Source organism: Genypterus blacodes, unplaced genomic scaffold (genome assembly GCF_046128005.1).
Source record: "Genypterus blacodes isolate CSIRO-AG114 ecotype Tasmania unplaced genomic scaffold, CSIRO-AGI_Gbla_v1 ptg000061l_1, whole genome shotgun sequence".
NCBI classification, from domain to species: Eukaryota; Metazoa; Chordata; class Actinopteri; order Ophidiiformes; family Ophidiidae; genus Genypterus; species Genypterus blacodes.
Window position 1 is genome coordinate 158545 of NW_027466873.1, and position 18600 is coordinate 177144.

The 18600-nt window shown below is 41.2% G+C and overlaps 1 protein-coding gene across 1 annotated transcript in view; it reads right to left on the reverse strand.

Annotated features, from left to right (window-relative positions):
• Positions 1–18600, reverse strand: part of arhgef39 (Rho guanine nucleotide exchange factor (GEF) 39) — a 33387-nt gene continuing 14787 nt past the window's right edge. The window contains exons 6-12 of the mRNA XM_076154075.1: positions 16001–16071; positions 11023–11151; positions 8098–8327; positions 4375–4463; positions 1837–1951; positions 1395–1492; positions 1–971 (exon numbers count right to left, since the gene is read on the reverse strand). Coding sequence (XP_076010190.1) covers positions 935–971; positions 1395–1492; positions 1837–1951; positions 4375–4463; positions 8098–8327; positions 11023–11151; positions 16001–16071 — 769 coding nt within the window. The 3' untranslated portion in view covers positions 1–934. The remainder of the gene's footprint in view (positions 972–1394; positions 1493–1836; positions 1952–4374; positions 4464–8097; positions 8328–11022; positions 11152–16000; positions 16072–18600) is intronic.

Consider the following 18600-nt stretch of genomic DNA (forward strand, 5'->3'; position numbering starts at 1 on the left):
TTGAGTTTTATTGGGAAATGAATTTCTAGATATGATTTGTAAGCAGTTTAACAGTTTTCAGGTCATTATATTGGCAATAAAAATGTGGAAATTAATAACAATAAAATATGCTGTAGAAATTCTCCCACGTTGATTTGATACAAAATCACTTTCACACACAGAATAAACACATTGATTCATTTATGGAGTCAAATATGATGCAAAACCCTGAAGAGAACATTTCACCAAGGTGCGCTTAGTAAATACTGGAGATATGGTACTTCGAATAATGAGTGACATAATGAATAATAATGCAAACTATATCATGCAGGCAAACAAATCAGACAGCGATTAAATCCTTTCAGCTGATCAGAGGAAAAGCGCGGCAGGAGAAATCAGGAGTGTATTTTATGGAGTGTTTGTGGCGGCTGTAAGATGTTGCGAACTGCACGGAGGAATCCTGTTGGCTGACTGGACAGGCTTACCCAGTTTTAACAAACACAGATTGTACATGATTATACTGCATCCCTGTGGTGATGAGAAGAAATGCAGGAAATACACAAATGTATTTGTATCATGACTATCAAATCCCTTCTTTTGACTCATAAACTACATATCCCAAATGTAACATAAACACTAACCACCACAACAATTCAGATCTATGAGCAGCAGACTTTGGTAACATGTTGCATCACATGTGTGGCCTTCAAAGCAGCACATTTAGGTTAGACTATATTGCACAGGGTGAGCAGTTAGAGCTTAGATCTGCTGTTAGTATCATCTACATCCCTCTTGTCATTAAACTGACACTTCTAAAAGGCACACAAAAAATAAAGTTGATCAATATACACTGATACATTTGTTATAATATTTGATAAAATTGGACAAAAAGGTCATCTGAAGCGAAGCCCTCAGAGGGTCTCTTGTATCCGCCGTGACATCAGACTGAAATCCATCAGAGGATGACACAGCTGGAGCTGGAAGCCTCCTCACTGTTGGACAGACAAACGGCACAGTTACACACTGCCATCTAGCATCAGAATGAGATGTCTCTAGATTGATCGACTTGTCCACAGGGGTACCTCAAGGTTCAGTGCCCGGACCCCTTTCTTTTCTTTTTTTTAATATATTTTTAAAGAGGAAAGTATTTGACATGACAGTGAGCGTACAGTTATTATGGGACATTTTAGAGATTGTTTTTTTTATATAGAAAGAGGGGGAAAAAGAGAGAGAGGCAGCTCCAGCTCCAGCTCCAACTCCAACAATATAGCAATATTAACAGTTACTCCTTTACAGTGTCCTTATCATCCATATTTGTCATCATTTTCTACATTCTACAATTTTCTACATATTTGTCATAATTTTCTACATGTGGACACACTTGTTCACAGGGGATTAGACAGTGTGAGTCGCACCTCTGTCCTGGAACATTGGACTGCTTCATCCTCTTGGATGGGCTGCACTCTGGTTGAGCTGGCGGTGTCTGAACATGCTCACTGGTCTCAGCTACCACCTGAGGGGAGAGAGGACAGCACAGCAAGTGTAAATGTTCTACAGACTGTCCGCCTTCTTGAAGAGCCACTGTATTCTGCATAGAAATACAGATTCCTCCTGTCCTCTGTGGCACAAGAGCTTAACCTACATACAATAAACACCCCACATTTGTCCACATATAAATCCAATCAAAACATGTTTCGTAGAAGGTTTGACAAATTAATTTCCATGATTTTAAATTAAACTTTCATTGTGGCATTCCGTCCATTGAAAAATGAAACTGGTGGTACTGAGAGCGTACTTGAATAATGCAGATAAGACATAAAGCTAACATAATATATATGAAGTCAGAGCACATCTCACCATGTTCCTCTTCCTGCCGGGGGTGTTGCTGCTGGTCTGAGCGTTGGAGCGGGGGGGTCTGTGGTTCGGCTCATCTGACTGACGGAAGACTGCTGTCTGCTTGGCCTGCAGCTTCCTGCAACAACACAATAAACACAGTGAGGTTTCTTGATTTTTTTAAATGACCCTTAGAGGCTCAGCATTTGTGGAGATAGTTTGGCATGAGGGTGGCAAACTATAGCAAAAGCCACAGTCATTTTGCTTCATAATATGTCGGTTAGTTCAGCAGTATTTCCACGGTTAAACAACTGGATTTGTAGGATTGTACAACTGCAAATAATCAATGTGAATCAATAACTTCAATAACCCACATAAACTATATAATGGTACTTTGTGGCAGGGAATTGCCTGCAGTGTTTGTCCACATCTCAGTTTTTGAACTTGCCGAGATGCATGTTTATAGACACAACTTTATAAGCAAGCAAGATTCAGTTCCTGAAAAAAACGGCAAAATGTAACATCATTGCAGACCTAAAAATCGAGGAATGGCAATTAGAATCTGGAATGGAAGTTAAACTTGAAGGTCACGGGCAATTCCTGTGGATTTATCCGTCCTTGCTTGTTTCGATGGTGACCTTTTTGTTCAATATGTTCAGCAGATTATTTAAACCCTAGTGCAGATATAGAAGCAAGGCAGAACCTTACAGCAACCACCGACTCTGGCTGGCTGATTTTCTAAGATGATACAAGGTTTTCCCTTGTTGAAATTTCAACAACTTTACCAACAACTGGATAATTTCTAGTTTCCGAATCATTTCCAGGCATGGAAAACACATTTTCCTATATTTTCAAGACCATAGAAACCCTGAGAACCCGAGTTTGTTGAATCAATAATTCAGTTAATCTTTGCACATATACAGACACCCTTCAGCCTCACACTCCTCGCTCGTGGAGTGAGAGCTGGTGACCTCTGGTCCTCTCAGCCCGTCCTCGCTTCTGTCGTCCACCACAGATAATTACACTCCCTAGAGTTCAGAGCCGTCAGCCCGCAGTCCCTCTGCTTGGTGGTCTGAGTTCTCCGACAGCTCCGCCTCTCTCCTCTCTGACAAGCTGATGAAGTAATTAGCCTGGCCGGACACAACGGGGTCGGGACCCGCAACACAACTAGCCCCGGTGCATGGCGTAGTTGACCTGGTCCCTCCTTTAGGGAGTTGGGGCCAGGTGGGCTGGGAGATGAGTTACTGATCAATGCTGAGAGGCTGTCTGACAAACTTATGAATGCAGAAATATGGGAACGGGGTTATTTAAGAGCGGAGAGAGAGTTTGGTAGTTTAAACAGCCATTGTCATCAGTTGTTCTCAGTCAGAAATGATCGGAGTTGATGAATGGACAGACTTCAGAGAAGAAAAGAGGCCAGCATTTCGAGATCTTCATTGCATGGTAGAGCTTTAACCTGCATTTGTGGATGGCAAGGCCAACTGTGTTAACAGACAATGATTTCTGGAAGTGGTCCTGAGCCCGTGCAGTGATTTCCATTACAGAATCATGCCTGTTTTTAATGCAGCGCTGCCTGAGGGCCCGAAGATCACAGGCATCCAATATTGATTTTTGGCCTTGTCCCTTGTGCACAGAGATTTCTCCAGATTCTCTGAACCTTTTGATTATATTACGTACTGTAGATGATGAGATATTCCAAGTCTTCACAATTTTAGGTTGAGAAACATTATTCTGAAATTGATCCACAATTTGTTGATGTAGTTTTTCCCAGATTGGTGAACCTCTGCCCATCTTTACTTCCGAGAGACTCTGCCTCTCTAAGATGCTCATTTTTTTATACCCAACCATGTGTCTGACCTGTTGCCAATTAGTTGCAAAATGCTCCTCCGGCTGTTTCTTTTTCGTACCACTTACTCTTCCAGCCTTTTGTTGCCCCCGTCCCGAGACTTGTTGCTGCTTTCTTCCATGAAATACTAAAATGTCTCTATTTAAACATTTGATGTGTTTTCTATGTTCTATGGTGAATAAAATATGGGTTTATGAGATTTCCAAATAATTGCATTCTATTTTTATTTACATTTTATAAAGCGGGCCAACTTTTTGGAATTGGTGTTGTAAAAGAAAATCCCAATTTTTCATTTAAAGTTTGGTCAAAGCTGAGTATGTAGCAGCATCATAATGGGAGATCAGTGTAAACACGATGGGGTTCCGTATTTAGTGATGGAGCAGCTCTCTGCTATCTGCTGAAAGGAGATGGAGACTAACAAGTCACCCGTTAATCCACTGTGTTACATTACTACGTGCTGAGGTTTCTGAGGGTTTAGAAAGGATTTGGAAGAGTTTATGGAGGGTTTTGGAAGCACTCAAGAGTCTTTCTGCTATAAAACAAAAAGATTACTCTGAACTTGAAAACCTGAAATTGATTATGAAGCTGATCAGAGCTGTCAATTAGCCATGAGGTCAGCTAAATGTTACTACCTGCAAATTAATAATTAAACAGATTCTTAAGGATGACAGAATATACAGTGTGTGTGTGTATGTGTGTGTAGTATGTTTATCTACCTGATTGCTGAGCTCAGGCTCTGGTACCAGTCATTGAGATCCTGCTGGTTTTCAGACATCAGCAGGATTTTGGCTTTCGGAAAACTGAGCTGAAGGAGGAGGAGGAGGAGAGTGGTTGGATTGTTTGTTGGCTTCATTGGAAATCATTACATCATTATAGGTTTCGAACAATGCCTGAGAAATTAATTTTATCTTAGTTGCCTCAGCAGGTGTTCGTCATTAGCAGATTATCAGTAAAGTAGAACAGCAATTGCAGTAACATTACATGAACAGTAGAGGGCAGGCCAGATCAAGTTAAGAACTCTGTTTCTATCAGGTCGACACTGGAAAGCGCCTGCAGCCTTTCACACCATATGTACAGAGAATTAAAGTAAAACGAGAGAAAAAAGCAAATTAATCAACAGCACAAAAAGACGACGTCTCCCTGTTTTGTGGCCTTAAACTATGTCTGTCCTGTTGTGTCCGTCTGCAGTTCCTCTTCCTCCGAGTCTCTAATCAGCTCTCTCTTTCACTTTGCTTATTGCCTCAGATTGCACTCGCTCGTCAAACAAACCAATGGGAGCTGGCCAAGCCTAAACAAAAGAGGCTTTTAGAGCAGCATAATTACACTGGGAAAGCTATTACACATGATCAAAATTATGCCTCCGCCATATTAAATGACCTTTCACATTTACCTGAGGCTGAGTCTCGACACACCAAACGACCGTGTTCAGCAATGCCATATCGATCATTTCCATCTGTATTTGGACAGATCGTTCTGGAAGCAAATACCTCCGTCCTCATAACGATGGGGAATTTCTTCTTATACATTAAATACCGTAGATTAAGATTTCAAATGTACCATCATCAAAAGTATTATCTAATTATAGAGTTGTGAGAGCAGGGCCGAGCAGAGTGGCACATTATATTATTCGCTCACCACTTGGGGGGGAAGGCAGTTGATTTATGCACAAATAGATTCCACTTCTATTGCAATGCGGTAATCAGGGATTTGTCAGGAAATCTGACCCTCTTAGGTAGAAATTACTTTGTCTAATAAGACCATTGGAGCACGGAGCCTCATCGCTACACATAATTTAGCTTGATTATTTATACATCAAAGAGAATGTGTCAGGGATGTGGGAAAATATTCAAGTAGTGAGGGGGATCTCAGACTGCAGACAGCCAGAGAGGAGACAGTAAAGAAGAGAGACAGACCAGAGAGAAAAAAGAGAAATGGAGCAACCACAAATAAAAGCCAACTCTTTCGAAACGTGATGAAAAAAAACAACCAAAAAAAAAACACACCGGAAATTTTAATAAAAGCTTCTTCTTTTTTTTTTTTAAACTTTGCATATAGATTGCCATGGCATTTACAGCTGTCAAATTTAATTTGGCTTTAATTCTTCATGGCCCTGGATGAGGAGGGCCCTGGAGTGCTGACAGCCCTTTCCTTGAGCTCAGGTAGGGGCCCAGGATCAATAATGTGTCCTTATGAGAAATTACGTGTAATGCTATTGAGTATGCATTTGGGCCTCGGTGGGATAAGAGGCTAATGAAATGCCATTTCTGCCATTAGATAATGTGGAGCGGCTGGGCGGAGAGAGGCGACAGGCCTGAAGAAGATATATTTACTGGAGGGCCGGAATAGATGGATCTGCAGCCTAATCTGATCCAGCAAGCTGGAGATTCTGTTACAGCAGGCAGCTGACACACCACACACACTCACACCAAATAATACAGGACCTCTCCATCAGCAGGCTTTTCATTAGTCACTTGAGGGATGCTTTTCATTTACACAAATATGTCAATGAGCCCGTCAACAGAATCATACTGTGAGACAAATGCTGGACAGTCAATGCAAACTTTAGATCAAGGTGCATTACTAGGCGACCTCATGTTATTTAGGAACTTACTCTCACAGCTGCTGTGTGTGTAGGGATTGTGTTTCTGTGTACCATTCACTCAAATGTAAAAGGTAAATTCTTGATCTAACGGACCAAAATTTGGGGGCACTAATATATACAAGTATTTACATCAGAATAACGACTCATTGATCTAAACAGCTTTAAGATTACAAATGTAACGGAATTGACTGTGAGGTATTCATCTTCTCAAAAATAACTGAAATATTTCTGTGTTACATTTTTTGACTTTGAAACATTATTATATTTCATATTCAGCTCCATATCAGATATTTTTTAGAAGGCATTCCTTTACAGTGATCCAATCATAGATTGATGACATTACAGTGAGCTTAAGAAAGAATATTCTGTACCCTTATTTGAGGTTGTAGGGGTAAAATGTAGGACGTCGGGGGAATTGTGTCATTTGCCCCTATTATGCCAAAAGTCCTATTAGATCTATTAATAATTTTCACTGCAGCCCTCACATTTCTCCGTCCCTGATCGCTGGAATTGCAGGAGAAACAAGAAACCTTCCCTGTTGATCAACTAATTGAGTCATCATTTCAGCTCAATAATTAAGAGAAACGATAAAGAAGCTGAGGGGCCTGTCTGTGTAAGGCTTTAGTGCCATAAGGTGTTAATACTGTGTATAGGAGCTTTCTGAGCAGTAATCTGACCTCAGCACAAGTGCTCTACATAGCAGGAAGCATATTAGCAGCAGAACATGAAGGCTCTTTGAGCGGCAGTAAACACATGCAGCACTAAACACTCTCTGCATAAACGCTTTGCTTATTTGCTCAATGACGCGCGACTCATTCCTTTGAATGTTTCATGACAGCAATTTGTCAATTTGTCAGCCAGCAGCTGTACTGAGACCTGGGACAGAGGAAAAACATTAAAAAGTTCAACTTTGGGCTCCTTCAACCAGGATTTGGAGTAATTTGAGGGAGAAAGGGTCTCATTTGACAGGCTGACCAAAATGACACGTTCATGAGTGGGAGCTCGGTACTATAAGGGGCTAAATGGGGGAAGCATCATTCTGACAGATGATCCAACACAAACCATCAAAGCTATAAGTGAGACAAATCAAACCAACATACATCAAAAATGTAAATTCAATTATGTCTTGCTAAGGACTCACTCATGTGTGTATGCAAACCGATGAACAGATGTCTCCACACCTGCTGCCACTGAATACTCTAAAAGTATTCTTTTTCTGTCAACATTCAACTTTTCTCCACTTCCCCCTGTGCTGACCTCTCAAATCAATGTAAGGTGGAAAAAGTTGGCAAAGCTTCTCATTTCTATGGCAACCTTTTTGTTGTCCAATGCTTTTCTCCCCCTTGCATGGCTGACCAGGACTGTTTCACTTATATTACCATATCAATACCAATATCAAAGTTAGGAACACATAGCTTACACTCAGCACGTTCTGTGTTCTAAACTTTTTTTTTTTTGCCATATTTCATATTTTGCAGGCAGATAACCAGGTATTATTAAAACCACATTTGTCAGCGTTTTGACAACAACTTCAGCAAGTTGCTGCCAGCTGGCTCTAGTCTCGCAAACCTTGGCAAGATCAAGAGAAAATAGGGAATCGCAAGAAGTCTCATAGCAACCATTACTGTCTGGTTCCCTAAAAGGATACAGGTTGTTATTAAAACAATTGCATGACTTTTCACAAAGTTTTGGTATATTTCATAATTGACTAAAATAAATCATTCCAGGTCCAGAAACAACATTTTCACATCCCATCACTTTTGTAGGAATATCTTGACATTGAACACATTGTTGATGCTTTTCTACTGATAATCATTTGCTGATGGTTGACACTCACACTGAGCAGACCTCCCCGACTCCTGGTGTGGCCAAACACCTTCTCCACACTGCAGTCCTGCAGGGGATAGGCATGCTGGCCTTCTAACTTGTCTCCGTTGGTGGGATGCAGCGGGCCACAGCGCCTGGCTTGGAGCAGCATGTCAGAGAACAGGAAGAACATCTTTGGTTTAGCCTCTGCACCTTTGTGAGGCACCACCTTCAGCCAGCCCTCACGGATGTACCACCTCCCTGATAGAGACGAGACAAAGTGAAACACACAGTGACTCGTAGTGATTTTGTGTGACTAGCTGATCCTTTTCAGGGTGACAGGAAGGATGATGCCTATCCCAGCATGGACAGAGATTTGGGGATACATCTGGCATCAATATGGCAAACAATTTACTGTTTCATCAGAGAACAGAACAAAGAGTCAGAGATTCAAAGATTCAACTTCATGCTTCTGGAATGAGGGAAAACATGGAAACTTTACACAGAAAGTCAGCACAAGATTTGACCCTCAACCAGAAGGATTCTAAATGCAATGGGTTCTTCAGCGGGCCATGACACACCTGTCAAATAGTAACAATGCCACTGATCTAAAAACAAAAAAAGGAAATCACCCTGCAATATCAACAATTTCACATTCCTAACTGCAAGAATTTGAATTGCAGTAATAAATGCTTAATTTATTGGTCAGTATAAGTGGTTAAGAAATGACCTGCTCAGATAAACACGACATCTCTTGATGCTGCAGATTGATTCACGATTAGACAAATGCATATTAACAGATTATATCAGTTTAAATTAAGTAGTTACTGAAGCTTGTGAGCCTGCAATCCATTGTGCTAGGATCTCCAACTCACAACACGTTGACCCCCAAAAGACAAAAGCATTCGGATGGTAATTCAACTCTGAATTCCAATTAGGAAATTCAGGTAACTTCCACCTTATCAGACCTATATGGCAGCGCTTTAACATAATTTTGTGGTTGATAAAAGTTGATTTTCTGATGGTATTTCTGTCAGTATGAAGACTGCATCAAACTGCACAAAAAAAGAGAGAGGAAAGTTAAGTGAAAATACAAAACCAACTGAGTGGGCATATCAGGGAATGAAACACGCATCTACGATTGTGATTGCCAGTAGCATGGTGACGCTAATAAGGAGGAAACTGACATTTGGATTGATAAGATGTACATTCAGCCTGGGTCCATTTTTTTGTAATTGCTCCAGCTAGTAGGCTGTGATTGCAGTAGCCAGAGTGTCTGGCGCTGTGCCTCTGGGCCCACAAAGGACATTTTCAGCTACAGACAAGCCCACTGTGATTAAGTGAATGGGCCAGGCGGGGGTCAAATTGCTTTTAAAATGCCATGGGTCTCAAATGGAAAAACAGTGAAGTGAAGCCATGACTCTGTCAGGCGTTGTATGGAGTTTGGGACATTGCTTGTCATCATTCTGGTAAGAATATGAATAAAATGCTGTTTAGGGCATTTATGTAAACAAACATTTATGTGGAGAGAGTCATTATGACAGCATTTGTTACGGTCACATCATTCCTAAAGGTCAGTCTACTGAGTCTACTAAGCTCTTCTGAAAGTTCATTTGTGGGCATGTGAGCTGGCGTCATACACAGACACTCCATTGTTAAATATGTATCCCATCACTGAGCCGACACCAATATTGAAAATGAGAGCCAGCCACAGCTCAAACGTGCCAATGTGAATCCCAACAGGTCGGGCTCTCATCACAGGTCCTGAACACAAAACAGACCTGTGAAAAGCCTAAAATCATTTTTAGAGCCCTAAAATAGATCTTTATATTCCCATCTTGTCATTTTCACTCCATTTTAACATGAATTCTGTATTCCATCAGTTACTCTGGTTGTTCTCTAGGCCCCTGAGAAAAAAAAGACATGCAGTGAATATATATCATGATAAAATAAAACGGTCGGCAACAAAATGGGAATTAAATTATAACAATCAGTCTTATACATGCCAAAAGAAGTGAGATATGTTTGAAAGTGAAGGGACAGTCAGACAGACATGGCTGCTGCCTCCCAGGGAAACAGGCTGACTGCTGTATCGATGTCCCATTGATTCAGGCTTTGTTTCTCACCATCACCCCGCCCTCGTCTCCTACATGGGCTACTTAATATGTTTGAGGGGCTCCGGCACTTCCCATCTGTAAAAAGGCAGAGCTTTTCTTTTACCCACATAGATGTAGTGTTGGTGTAGAGGAAGGAGAACGGGTCGACATGGGGTTGCAGGTTGGAGTGGTGCTGCTGCTTCTCTGAAGTATGCCTGCTGGGACTGGAGCTTTATTTGCTGGAAAGGAAGCCAGCTGAGTTGCAAGGGCCTGAGAACTTGGATGAGAGGAAGCTTTTGAAACTTCCCACATTGGCATTAGAGAGATGAGCTGCTTGTCGGCTCTCGCTTCCAACCTACACTGCCACATCCGCAAATACACACATAAAACAAGCTTGCATCCAAGCCTGCCTGCAAACAAACAGATTCATGACTTTGTGCACACATGCATTCACTCAAATCCAGAAAACACACACAGGAGCACACTTTAAGCTTCGTTTTTATCTGCTCGACCATGAGATGAGGCTGGCCTCTAATTGGTCCTGGGGGAGACCGGCAGTCCGAGAGGAGCTTCGAGGAGCTGTGACTCTCTGGAGAAAACAACAGGAGGGGGAGTGGCAGGGCCACCGCTTCGCAAGTGGAGAGACTGGGAATGGTAATGGAGGAATAAATGGGCGGGGGGGGCGGGGGGGCTGCAATAAGGTACAAAGCACATTCACTCTCTTACAGTTCAGTGAAAAGCTCCAAGTCCAGATTGATGTGCAAAAGTAGTCCACACAAAATGAGGGAGAGGGACAGGGGCGGGGGAGAAAGAGAGAGACAGAGAGAGACAGAGAGAAATATATGATCAGAGGCTCTAACCTGCAGCCAGAACCTTTGTCTTCCGGCCCTTCAGTAGTTTCTGCACCCGGCAGAGGTGCAGCTGGTTCTCGTGACACTGGGTGTTGTGCTGGATGCGCTGGGACACCTCACACACTGCAGTCACTGCCCCTGCAGAATGGCATTGTTAAGACAAAGTCATTTACTTTATTGGCGTTTTAGCTGAGACGTTTTCCTAAGTTGGTGAATCACCCAAAACAAGATGTCAACCTCCATGGCTACATGATTATCATTTTGTGCTATTAACTATCATACACCTTACTTCTGATCCAAAATGTTGATATGGACAAAATTACATTTAGCTGTTTACAAATATACCATGTTATCAGGATTTTGGAACAACTGCTTCTTTTGAGAACATGAAGGTGAACACAAATAACAGGCAGAGTGGATGCAAACAAAATCAATAACAGAACATAAAGAGACAGGCGTGAAAAAGAGAGACGGTCCAACAAAGAGAAATACGGCTCCTGATAAGTTATGAATGGAGGTTGAGCTCTGTCCCTCAGTGGCAGCCCATTATCACAACCACATCTCATAGGGATATCATGTAGAACTTCTTTTTATGCTAAATTGAAAAAGCATCCAACATAACAATGGGCATTCGGTTACGATACAAGGTAAGAAGAGACAATTTGGCGAAAACGGAAACAAAGTATTGGGTGTAAAACACAATCCTCATTTAGAGCTTTTGATTGCGTCTCATCCTTTGCGCAACGTAAGATCCTCAGGCCGCGCTCTAGCCGTTCACATTTTCACCCATTGTTATTGTTAACTGTAATGCTGTATAACAGTATCGGTGTGAAGTGTGCATGATTGCTTTGCTTGCTTTATAAATATATTCATTATAATCCACATTGTCCAAAAGGAGCTGCTACAGCGACTGGAAGTTGATGTGCTACAAACAACATGCCAGGACAACAGCACGTGTGTTCAACTTGGGACATCTTGAATAAAACTTCAGACCATTTTGTTTTACTCAGGGAGACGGCGTTCATCACTTGTCCAAGGAGAAAAACACACAGCATGCAGAAGACTAGAAAAAAAAACAATCACACACTTCATACAGACAAGTGTCGGCAAATAATTCAGTGTCTCTGGAGAATTGATACTAAAGTGAAGGAACTGTCCAGACTCATAACAAGTAAACAAGTCTGTCAGTATGCAAGGACTGTTTGCTTATCAGAGAAGGTAAAGAGGGGAGGGGAGGACACCATGCAAACTCTTAACTAACAGAACTTACATGGCATACGTTCTGATATCAGAGGACAGCTACATACTGAATACTGTACATGGTGACAAAGCAAGAAACATAGCAGAGAGTAATACAGGTAGCAAGCTACAAGAGTCAGCTCAAAGGAAGAAATAAGATCCAAACAACATCTACAGTCTACTGATCATTAGGTAGCCGGCCAGTATAATGAGCTGACCAATAAGAGAAGCTGACAACAAAACACTACAAAACTACTCACTCCCCAAAATGCATGCAAGATTCTAATGTCCACTACTCAGAGACTGTAAGCTGGCTGGTAAGAAGTGTGAGAGTGTCAAGGCCTCTGCTCTGGATGTACCATTAGACAATATCTGGATGTCTCCTACTATTCTATCAGTCATCACGCCAATAGATGCAGGGTTCCATACCAGGGAAGACCCAGGGTCCACAAAGAGACCCCGGAGGCCCACAGCTAGCGGCAGTAATGCAAAATGCAGGAAGGAACATTAAATACTAAGCTGAACAATCTGGTTGCCAGGCTAGCGTAAAGGGACATCTGCACTTGGTACAGTCTGGAGGTTCCAGGTCCAAAAGGAGACACCATAAAGGTTGGTAGAGAGTGACAGCTAAGATCCTGTGGGAATACAAGAAGCTGGAAAAACACTAGAAAGGACAGAGAGAGGAACTAAAGCAGATGTGAGGAGTGAAAGCCAAAGTGGTCCCAGCAGTGGTGGGGGCCGTCCCATTTGTGACACACAGTTTGGGAGAGTGGCTCCAAGACCTACCAGGAAAAACAAAAGGACCTCTCAGTCCAGAAAAGTGCAATGCTGCGATTAGCAACAATACACACATCTCCCAAACTCCTGAGAGTCTGAGGCAGGAATTTGATATACACTCACCTTCAACTTTCACATGCTCATTCAGGTAAATGTACAGTGATTGTTTACAGGCACGTTGAGGCTGATGGCTCTGTCTTTTTGTTTTTGAGGCTCTCTTGCCAGTTCTGCCTGATTTTGTTTGATTTCATCATGGACCTCTTGCAGAGCATTTAACCATGGTGTGCAAATTAAAACATCAAAACACTCCTGATTGGGCTGGATGGTCTGCTGAGTGGGTCAGGATGGGCCCTGTGTTGTGTGTGGAGGGAGGATTTAAAATGGCCAAATTAATTAGAGAGACTAGTCTCCACCACATGGGGCCCTTGAAGCCCAGAATGCTTTGCCCCCCCACCCCTACCCCCTGCATATCAGCTGAGCTGTCAGTCTGTAATTGTATGCATACACCGATATGCATGCTTCATTTGGTTAAATAAACCCATTTCCTCCACTGTTTACATGAACATCATACCTCTGCTCCCATACAATACCTGCATGTTTACGATTTGTCACTTATAATTTATTTGAATACCTCTGCCTAAGACTAAGAGAGGTATAGAAAGACAAATGGTCCAATCAAATGAGTTAGTGTATTTTTGTGAAAAGTGTTTTCTATTTGCAAACATTTGGACATTGACATAAAAAAAAGAAAGAAAGTTGTATGCGATTATAATGAAGGTGTTTGCACTGAGCTCAAATGCTAAACTAACATGGAGATGCCAACAAGATAAACATCAGTTGCTTTGTTCCACCTCAGTTATGCCTGTTTATAGTGATGAGTTACAAAAACCCTCAAATATTGCAAACAAAGTTTTTACCGTCCATTGAGACTTTGTAACGCGCCAATAAAGACCTAATTCTGAAAACTGTAATTGAAATTGATCTTGCGAATTAGTGGTTTTCCACATCTTGTGTTTTATCACCGGATTGCCTGTAAACAATTAAAAGATACTTATAGAAGCATAGCGTGTTTTGTGAGGAAAGAAGAGGAGGTTGCTATCCGTCAAAGGTTGTCAAAGGCTTTCTTTGCGTGCCTCGATGCCCCCTTAAAGCATTTTTAAAATATATATATAATAAAACATAATATTTCTGGGCAAAAAGCACAGTGCTCTGCAGGATGGTGTGGTTAAAATAGAGCCCATAGTGTCAACACTGCATTATTCTACATCTGACTGACATGGAAAGAATCTTTAAAACTGCCTCGCTATTCTGCACTACACCTCATTGTCTTTGCCCTAGAATGGGCAACTCATCAGCACAGACAGAGGCATCCAATTACTGTGTGCCAGCCATAATAACCACTGCAGACATTTAGGCCTACATCATTAACACATCCAAAATAACAACAAACAGATGGATTCTAATTTCAAGTTCAACTTTGCTGCTTTTGTTCTCAACACTGAAACTTAGAGGCTGAAGTTGATCCTCAGGGTGGCTCGTCTACACTAAAATAATCACAGCCTAATTGGCTCGCTTAACTTCACAACAATTACAATGTAAACCACACAAGGCATTCTTGTCGAATTTTTCCCTTTGTTGTATGTGTTTGGAATATTTTCCATTGCCTGCTTTGTAAAAACAACAAATGCTAATTGCAGTATTGTTGCTCTCAGCTCTGTCTAAGACATTAATAATACATCAAGCTCATTAGACATTCGGAAGACGGTGCTTCAGTCCATTTATTTATTCCTATTTAGATAGAATCTGACCAGGAGACAAAGACACGTTTCATTTTAGTGATGGACAATTGTTTAAGGTTGGTTGGTAACGGGTAGTCAGTGTCATATTAATGCAGGGACGCAAACATTCTAACAACTAAATCCAGATTGAAGGAAAGCTGGGGGTTAAAATTGTAAAAAGACAAAAAAACAAAGGGGGGAGAATCAAACAGAAGTAGGACAACAACAACAAAAGCTTTCTGTGATTCTATCCGCTGCTTTCCATAATTACATACAGTGTGATTTGTCTGCATTTTTTTTAATAATTCCCTTCTCAATACATCGAGGAAGTTTTGAGACACAAGCGCGCACACACACACGCAAATATAAAAGCTGAGGAGTTTAAAAAAAGGATCTCTGGTGAGGAGGAAGAGGCGATGGAGCAGCACATTTAGATATGTACCTTCATCTTAGAGTCAGGCAGTATTTTAATTTGTAAGCAAAGGCAGCACACAAGCAATGCCATTTTAATTGATACACATAAATAATTCCTTGTGTAAATTCACACTTGAGTCAGATTCACTGTTTATTTGACGAATGAAATTAGTCATTATCGAGATTTGCTGCTGATGCTGAAGATTTTATTTATTAATATAGCTCCCGCTTAACACCCTCTGATCCAGTCCCAATTAATTATGTCAAAATCCACATCAAACTAAGAAGTTACTCATATTGAGCTTCGCCTGACTTACATTTCGCTAACCACTGCTTGCCAAACACGGCTACATCAATAACAACAAATGAGTGATGAAAAGGAAAGAGCATTTCCCTTTGATCCTCAAATGAAGATAATGAGGGCTGTCTTTCACAATGACGCTGCGCAACTGGAAGGAAGCAGGAGTTTGTGTTTGTTTGGAACAGTATTCGATGTTGTAAATGCAGAGATTTGTTTAACTGTCATGTGTTAGCCAAAAGTAGAAAGAGTGGTTTGCCAAAAATCTGAAAAAGAGCACATAATGACTTGCTCTTCTGCTAAAAAACAACAACAACAACCTTGAATGAATGGAAAGAGGGAAATGTACTAATCAAAACAAAGCCTCAGCTTCACACGTGCACACATACAGTATGAGTGTGTGCAGCTCCAGACACGTCACTGGACAATAAAAGCATTTAAGGCAAATCACAACACAGTGATTAGTGACAAAGATTCTCACTTGAAAGCTGTTGAAACTCTGGGTTGTCCGGAGTTGTGTTGGCAGTCAGGTCCTGTAGAAAATGCTCATACCTGTGAGAAAAGAGGAAATAAATGAGGTGGGATTGTGCAGACCATCTAAAAATAATATATAACAGCTTTAAAATCAAAGTGGAACAACAAACAACAGTGACAAAAGTATGTGAATGCACTGGAACCGGCACCGGAATGTCGAGCTGACAGTTGTTTGTAAGCTGCGGCAGATAGAAGCTAAGCATGGTTCTATACCTGCAACGGGTACAAGTGGCTCCTCTCCACTGTGGTTAATAAGCACAGGATGGAAACATTTGCTCAACTCCCATGCATTTTCACAATGAATTCAATGTACTGCATTAGAATCAAACACACGGTCAAAGAAGCCACTGTCCCATCCCCCTCACTCTGTTGCATGTGTATCAGTGTGTCACTCTGCAGCCCTGGCTATATGTTCCTCAGACTGATCTTGCCATTTTCATCAAACATTATTCATGTAGTCCTTCTGCTGTGGAGCCACGTGACGCTATCAGATCATGCGCCAGTGTCTCCCCTTCTACTCCGTAGTGCGGCAGTCGCTTAACCAGTAGGGGCGGCGCTTGGCCAGAATGTTGCTTTTCATTATGTAAATATAAACAGCCCAGGCTATCACATGCCATGCAAATGCAATGGGAACAGCCTCAATTATCGTTCCTGCCAGTTTTGCACCTCATTTCATCGCAAGCTACCAAATGATATCTACCAGCGTTTGGTGGAGTTGATATTGAAAGCGTTACCACAATGTTTTGGCAGCGCTTGGACTATGCCTGGGTTTTCCCTACATCATTCCTGGTGAAATGCTGAGCACCCCGCTTTCACTCATGTGGTTTCACAGTGACCGTGACTGCTTTCTCTACCCATGATTGTTTTATAATCTCAATGAAATGTCATGAAATAAAGAAAACATCTATCATCACGACTGCTGAAGCCTTCACCACAGTCATCAAGAGGAACCAGCAAGCACAGGAAGTCAATAATAGTTAATAGTTTTAGTTAAAAAGGATGAATTGCTTACATTATGATTCAAGTCAAGTTTCTGTGTTTAGTCCAATATCACATACAATGTCTGAAAGGGCTGAGCTATCTGTATCTCTAACCCCTAAATAGCCCTAAAATGCACCAAATGAAGCATCAACATAGGGGAAACACTGGACAGTAAGAGTGTCTGTGCCGTCATTGAACATTACACACAGGAAACTGGCAACTGTGACCGATTCAAACAAGGAACAACATGTAGAAATTATACAGTAAGTAGAATTTTAAAGTTTGATTTCTGCTTCTAAGTGATGCAGATGGAGAAAGCAGGTTTTGCTTTCAAGTTGTGATGGTGGTGACAACCTCTGACAGATACAGCTGTCACATGACAGAATGAATCTCTGCAGTGGTTTTACATGAGTCCTCTTCAGATAGATTGCTTGGCAGGGAACAAATGAAATATTGACTATTACTGTTAAAAATGACTGACTGCACCAGGATGAGAGACCAACCATTCAGGAAATGGCCCCCTTGGTCTACATCATTAAAATTAAAAAATATGAGGATGAGCTCAGTCAACTATAACTCAAACGCATTCTTGAAAAGCACAGCTTGAAAAAAAGGAGAGCACTTTATCACATCTGGGGCTTGTTCAGTGCTGATCTGATATATCATTCCGCCTTTGGAGAGTTTCTCCTAATGCAGACTAAAGGTCTGTTCACGTTGGGGCTGATTTGAATTAAACAGTAATAATTCAAAGAAATGTGCAACGCCATTTTGAAAGGAACACATATTGCGTTCACATCAAGACCATAACATTTCTTTTTTTAAATCCAAGCTTGTGCGATAATTTCAAAGTCAGTTTGTCAGACTGGCTATGAGTGAAGGGAATAATAATCGAAGATTTTTGCCGATTATTGAAGGGTTTTGCGTATCACTCCTTATGACAAGAGGATAGATTTCATGTTCCAACTATTGGCACCAGTAACTTAAGTCATAGTACTCGTCTATCTGCATGAACCATTTTATTTATTAGTATGCTTGTTGTTAGTTTAATTATCAGATACGCCCGGTCTGTGATACTGTGCTCTTCTTGTTTATGAGCACCTAGACTTTGAAACATAACACATCAAGCTAACAGGAATTTCGTGCAGCACCTCTAAAGGCATGGCCTGAGAAGAAACTGGAGAAGAAAAAGAAAGAGACGGGGCCAGATGCACGTACATGAAACACAGTGTGCAAATTGCAGCTATATGAGAGTGTTGAGGAGTGTTTGCAATTAGCAGAGATGAATGTCTAATTTATTAAGGTTGCAGCTAATTACGCAATCAGTTAATGTACCCGCCCACTAAGTGCATTTGACATGTGAGAGTTTGCATCGGTGGAACCTGTCCATCGTGGATCCCTCAACAAGTTAGGAAAATCTAAATTCAGTGATGCTGAAATCAATGAAGTAAAAAATATTAATACATATTACATGACACGCTTTTCAAGTAATTTATATACTTTTTGGTTTAATCTAAAATAATCCAATTATGCATTATTATAGTGAGAGATGGGAGACAATAATGGATG